General features: G+C 38.4%; 1 protein-coding gene across 1 annotated transcript in view; it reads left to right on the forward strand.

Annotated features, from left to right (window-relative positions):
* The window catches only part of LOC124595854 (Golgi to ER traffic protein 4 homolog), a 67,763-nt gene extending 61,616 nt beyond the window's left edge, over positions 1–6,147 (forward strand). The window contains exon 8 of the mRNA XM_047134760.1: positions 4,457–6,147. Within this exon, the coding sequence (XP_046990716.1) occupies positions 4,457–4,578 (122 nt within the window). The 3' untranslated portion in view covers positions 4,579–6,147. The remainder of the gene's footprint in view (positions 1–4,456) is intronic.
* The last annotated feature ends 1,053 nt before the right edge of the window (positions 6,148–7,200 follow it).

The following is a 7,200-nucleotide window of genomic DNA, read 5'->3' on the forward strand; positions in this document are numbered from 1 at the left end:
TGAATGGTGGCTTGCTCCAAATTTGGCGTGTTGAATGGCAGCGTACTCTAAATGTAGATAAATGTAAGTTAACGAGAATGATTAGGAAAAACAGTCATGTAATGTTCGAATACAGTATTAGTGTTGCGCTGCTTTATGCAGTCTTTTGTTTTGTAAAGAGGTATGAAACGGAACTATCACGTAAGGTCGGTAGTAGTCAGCTTCACTTTGTTGGGGAATTCTAGGAAAATGTAGCTCATCTATGAAGGAGACAGTGTATGGAACATCGGTTTGACCCATTCTTTAGCGGTTGGGAACCCCACCAGATTGAATTAAAGAAAGACATCAAAATGATATAGATACATACCGTCGGTGTGTTACTGGATGGTTTGATCAATACAACAGTATTACAGAGATTCTTCGTGTACTCAAAGGGAATCTCGGAGGGAAGAGGATGTCTTTTGATGAAATGCTATTGAGAAAATTTAGAGAAGTGACATTTGCAGCTGACTGCAGAACCATTCTGCTGCTGCCGCCAATGTACATTTTGCATAAGGACATCAAAGATAATACAGAATGAGAGAAATTAGGGCTTGTACACAGATGTCACGTTTCCCTCACTCCATTTGAGAATGGAACAGAAAAAGGAATGACTAGTAGTGGTGTAAGGTACATTCTGCCATGCATCATATGGTGGCTTGTGGAGTATGTACGTAGATGTAGATCTGAACCTAAGTGTTTAATATCCCTTCTAAATGCCTAAGGCAGGCTCGTCCTCTCCTACCCATTGCTCCCCAAGTGTCTTACTGGTTTACTCAGTTTTCAGTAGCGTAGACTAACTGATTAATGAGTGGAAGGATCTGTATACAAGTACTTGCTTGGGCACTTCAAAATTCTCTAAATTGTCCAAACTGAATGGGTTGTTTCATTGTACTGAAGAGCAGTGTAGATATCGAAACTTGTAACTTTTGTGACATTTGTAATCTGCAGTTTAGTTCTCAACTTCATGTTGTCAAATTACAGCAACTTTATAATTTGCAAACTGACTACATTATTGTTTAGTTACTACGCACAAGACATTCTTTCATTTGGAATCAATTAAATCTCCACATGAGCCTCAGCATTGCTAAAATATTTTTGTAGATGATCAGTTATGTTCACAATTACTCTTCTCTGTACATTACTTGGAAAAATTTGTGACCACATTGGCAATTCTTACTTGCAATGCATCCAATGTTTTTGATGTCTTTCATTCATTCATTAATCCATCCGTCCGTCTATCCATCCATCCAACCATACATACATACGTACATACATACATAGCATATGTCATGCTGCAGATCTTAGTAAGAAGGAGAACCTGAACAGTAGAGAAGCTGTTATTAGTAATTTAATCTGTACAGTGCATTAACAACAGACAATCAATATAGTGCTTAATGTTACACGGGCCAGTCACTTTTATGTGATTACTACCTATGGTCAGTGTCAGCATGCAATAACCACTTACAGATAGCATGTGGCAGCACTAGCAGTGGAGGGTATATAACTCATGTTCAGGGGATCCAGAAAGACAATGCAGTCATTGTCATAATATGGAAATGGAGAGATTTATCTGATGTCCAAAAGAGCATGATCATAGACTCTCAGGCCAAGGGTGGAAGCATTTCTGAAACAACTAAGTTTCTAACAGTTTGCATCTTGCCGTGGTTAAAGTATCCCATGCATAGCGAAATGACACTATCCAAAACCAGTGCTGAGGCAACTTTGGTGCACCACGGCTGTAGATGACAAGCTGAATGACTGCTGTGGAGACCTGTACTTGTGAATAGACATGCATCTGTTGAGCAACTGATCACCCAGATGAACCAAGGGCCTACCAACAGTGTCACCTCAATGATTGTTCACCAAATGTTGCTGTGTACAGGCCTCTACAGCAGGCACCTGGTTCATGCACCCATGCTGATAGCTGTTCATCAGCAACAAAGACTGGAATTCACATGCCGATACCACAACTGGATGCCCACTGAGTGGCGACAGGTGGCCTTTACAAATGAATTTTGTTTTAAGAAGCTCCATTGGGCGTTGGTGTGTGTGACCCTGCAACAGTCGTTGGAAGGGTATAAGCTGGAGGAGAGTGTGTTAAGATTTGAGAAATGGTCTCATGACATACCTGGGTGATATTGTCATTTTGGAAGACACAGTGGATCAACACAAGTATGCATGTATCCTTGAGGATCGTGTTCAGCGCTACATGCAGTTTAACAATGAAAACAATAAATAATTGATAAAATTATTTAATCGAGTAGACAAAGAATCTACTCACCAAGTGGTGGCAGAACACACACATAAAAGACTGTTGTGATTGAGAAGCTTTCGGAGCCAGTGGCTCCTTCGTCAGGCAGAAGGGCTGAAGGGGAAGAAAGAAGGATAAAGGAAAAGGACTGGAGAGGTCTAGGAAAAGGGGTAGATTTTGGGAAAGTCACCTAGAACTGTGGGTCAGGGGAGACTTCCCGTGTGGGATTAGAAGGATAGACTGATTGTTGAGGACTATATCAGACGAGATTTGAAAATCTGAGAGCTTAAAGGTGGCAGACAGGGTAATATGCAAGGCAGAGATTACTACTAAAACATCTTGCACGAGTTAATAAGAGTGCAGCTGCCCACAGCACTGAAGACAGCATGGCTCCATATCCCTGTCTGTATGTTCTAGAACCTCATTGACTATCTTCCTTCTCATCTCACAGTGGTCCATACTGCAAAAGATGGCTTTTCAGTTTTGTGACAGGTGGTCACATTAATGTTACGGGACAGTGTATAAGTGCTTACACTAGCTAAATGTAGCCTATTGAATTAGCAGGAAACCCATTGCTAAAAAAAAGGTGTTGCTTTATCATTTATATTAAGTTGTTTTTGTTTGGGTCAGTCATTTTCCTTGTTATGTGTGATAGTGATTGATAATGTCCAAGGGGGTGAAATAAGCTATTTGCTAAATGGTGAAATAAAGTGTTTATTTCAAAATAAAATGTCTTATCCCGGAAAAGGACTTCCCTCAAGAAATTCATAGTGGCTGTATACATAACACAAAAAAGTCTGTTATTGGTACTGTATTAGTAGTTTCAAATGCAATTGATAACAAGGGTGTTTATCAGAGAATATAGATAACTACATTTGTAACAAGCGATATCTATTTACAATGAAAATGGCTTCTTCTGGTGTAGATTACAGGAATACTGTCATTGAAAGTAGTTAATGAGATAATTGGCAGAAGAAGTGATTTCGTAGACTTTCCTGGCGTAATAACTGCTGATATTCTTCACGGGTTTGCAGCTGGATCATATCGTCGTCCAGACACACTATTTCAGCGGACCAGCTGGCCGCCATCTTCGGGTGAGTTAATGCTCGTGCAACAGCGAGGCAGTGCACGAGTATTAACTCACCTGAAGGTGGCGGCCAGCTGGTCCGCCGAAATATTGTGTCTGGACGACGATATGTTCTGGCTGCAAATCCGTGAAGAATATCAGCGGAAGAAGTGGGTAACGAGGTTATCTTCTCAATTTTGACTGGAATTTGCAGAGATTAATAATTTCTTGCTGTATGTACTAGAATACGTAACTCTACTGTGAACCTTAGACAAACAGGTAAAGTCCAATAGTGTTTAATATTGTGATTGTGTATGTCGCAGTTCAGCTGATACTCAACAACAAGCGTAGACGGACTTGGAAGCGAGTGCAAGAAATCCAGGGGTCTTAAAGAGATCCCTGCCAAGTATTCAGTTACCTACTTTACGTAACATTCGTACTGCTCAGTTCTGCTAAATAAATACTTAGTGTACGTAAGGTATCCCAGAAGGTGTATCCATAAGATGAAGTCCTATAGAAACCAATGCCATTACCTGTTGAATTAAAAACAAATACTAGCTGGCCCCACACCAAAGCACCACTGATCAGTCAAAAGTGGAGAATACTATGCCCAAGCTTTGGGACCTATAGCTTAATGGTGGTAACATTATCACTGATTCTTGTGGATGACAATCTGCCTGATACTGTCGTATCAGCGGCCCAGACCATTGTTATTAGCTTCCCATTACAGTAATTAGCTGTTCGTGCATATGCCATTAGACATTCAGACATGCATAGCCATCTTGGCTCCATGTTTTACAGCTGCTGACAAACCATACTTTACTTACACCAAAGAAGAGACATTGGTGCTAAAACCTCAGTATCTAGTATTAGGTCATTTAAGTGATAGTAATGTGATAATAATTTGAAAATAGTGAAGGACTTTCAAAACCCTACATACCCTGTGGATTATTATGGATGTGTGAAGCTAGATACTTGTTATAACTACTTTTATGATTTATATCATACTGCTGTATTTTATTTTGATTAATTTTTTATTTCTGTTCATTAAAAAATGTTAAATAATCTGGTAAAACAATAACAGCTTACATTGTACTGAACTTCTTCTGTTATTTTAGGAAACTTCTTAAGCTCCATCTTCTCTGAACTTGGCAATTCTGATTCGTCAGATGAGGACACACCAAATGAGCCCTGCCCATCCACATCTCGGTTACATATGGAAACTGATAATGCCAACTGAGCAATGAGAAACTTTGTCCTAAATTAATGTGTACAGTGTGGAGGAAAACTGCTCACCAATGTCTATTTCTGTGAATAGTATTTGGATTGCTTGCTGTTATAGACAATTAAAATGATCCAGCCCAGTCTGTTAAATTTATGTAGAAATACCATGGAATTTTGTTGGATATATTTTATTATAGAAAATACTGTCAAACTGCTTTACCCTCCGTTTGCAGTAACAGTGAGTGTACAGTGTGAATGATAATCGAAAATACATTACACAAAGACATTAACACTTCGGCTGTAGTTGAGAAATCCATTTTAGAGAGTTTATATTTTTTAACAGATGTGTACATCAAATGCATACTGATGCAGATTAAAGTTTTTTAAACTTCTAGCAAGATATTTCTAATTAACATGTGTGTTTTGTTGAAAAGGGTACAGTGGTGATCCGATAAGAAAATGAGCAGCTGTTTATAATACAAAATGTGATAGTTTTCTAAACACATTTTTTTTACCGCTTGAACAGTTTTTTTTATCATTAATACTGGTCCTGTAAACTCATTATAAATATTATTTTCTCTGCCTTAATGACATACAATTATTCTCAAGACAGTGTGATAAGTACCTTTTTGTTGTGAACAGTCAGCTCTCCAATTTCAGATGGTGTTGATTCCATTGTTGGTCTTAAAAGTAGCACAAAAGTAGGAGTCACAGACAGAAGTTTTAAAGTGTCTGTACAGCAAGTGGCCATTTATGTAGCCTCCAACACAATTTTTTCAGAGACTGTAGTTATAGTATGGTGTTGTGATGGAGTTTCTTGGACCACATTGTCAGATTTAGCCGGGAGCAGTTTCAGGGTGGTAAACTCAGTTTTTACAACCTTCCACTCTTACAGTCATTCTGAGAGAGACAAAGTTTCTTATAAATGTTCGCATCAAGTTGATCGAAGCGAATTGCAGTGTTCTACGAGGCTGTGAATTACATACATCTTTAGTTGTACATATTCAACGGTTAATGTTGTGCACTGTGGCTGCAACGGAAATAACATACAAACAGATAAACCGATTATCAGCTACTTACAGTAAGTAAAATAAATACTTAGTCATTTGGCTTCCTAAAGATGATGGACCTGCATTCATGTTGATATATAAATACTGTTGTCGTTAAGATGATAGCTAACGTATGGTTAGAGGTATGTGTCTAGAACACATTTCAGGATATTTGAATGGGATAATGTAAGGAGTCATACAGTAAACATGTAGCAGTCTATTTTAGAACACTTGTGAGCTGACTGGAAATTTTGTAACATTTGTAAATCTATATTTCTTTTCTTCATGAGTAATGAGTCTAGTTATTTATAATGTGTTTAGGAAAATGAATGCTAATTTGAGTTGTAAAAATGTTTTTGTAAGAATATGTTTGTGGAATGTTTCCGCTTCTGAATTTTTTGTTGTTGAAAAAGCACCAACCAATCACGTACCAGTTTCATTGCTTAATAACAAACCAAATTGTGTGTTGTATTTTTGTTGTTGTCTTTGAATATGACTGTGAATTCAGAATGAAATAAAGTGAAATGTTTATGGGATTATAATTTTTAACAAGAAGAAATCCAAAAATGCATACTCTAGAGACAAGTGATATGTGATATAATTAATAAATGTCATTTAATACCTGATACGTATCTGGTGAAGGGATTTTAATGCGCAAATTATGGTCAGAAAAGGGGAAAAAGGTTCAGAAAATAAATACAAAAAGCTGCTGGTGAAATTAATTTATTTGGGTTTAAACTAGGTACAATAACTTTCTATGGTTCATTAACACAGTTTTGTTAAACTGGATTACACACCTCATTTAAATTTTTTGTCAATAAGTCGCTGGTGCTTTGAGCTCAGTAACTCTGCTCAGCATCCACAGAAACCAACAGGGGGCAGAACAACTAGAGAAAGAAGAGAGAAAAATACTGAAGGAAAAAAAATACTGGGTCCCAAAAGAGGTGGATGCGAAGACGTAGGGAAGCACTGTACCGGAACATGAGAACATTATCCGGAGAAATGAGACTCAAAAGGGCAAGGTTTGCTGGACATGTTGTTAGGATGAGTATGGACAGAATGACGAAGAGAGTGTGGGAAACAACAGGGAGGACAAGGGGAGAGACAGGAAACAAGTGGGTTGTTGAACTTCGGAAGGACCGCATGGAATTGGGGATCAAGGTCGAAGGAAAGGAAAATCGGAGGAACAAATACACACTGACCAATATGCCGGAGATCAATGACAGAGAAGAATGCAGGAAAAGATTAGTGTGTCACCAGTGGAGCCGACAGGAGAAACGGAAACTGAAGATCTCGGAAGAAGAGCGGGAGAGAAGAAGAGAAAGAATGAAGAGGTTCTGGGAGAAGAAGAGGAAAATGCGGTCCACGAAGAGACTACCCGTGGTCCTACAGAGGCCGTAACTCAAGAAGAGGAAGCTAACAGAGCATATCTTGTAAACACCCATATAGGAAGTTCAAAGTTTCTGAGGTTTCAACATCTGAACTTTCCTTGAGATTTAATTTGAATTTGTCTTTAACAAATCCATCAAGAATGTCACTAATGCTCATTAACTTCTCCTACTGTTTCTCCTCCTCCATATCGTCTTCTT

This window comes from Schistocerca americana, chromosome 2, assembly GCF_021461395.2.
Source record: "Schistocerca americana isolate TAMUIC-IGC-003095 chromosome 2, iqSchAmer2.1, whole genome shotgun sequence".
In the NCBI taxonomy this organism is placed as follows: domain Eukaryota; kingdom Metazoa; phylum Arthropoda; class Insecta; order Orthoptera; family Acrididae; genus Schistocerca; species Schistocerca americana.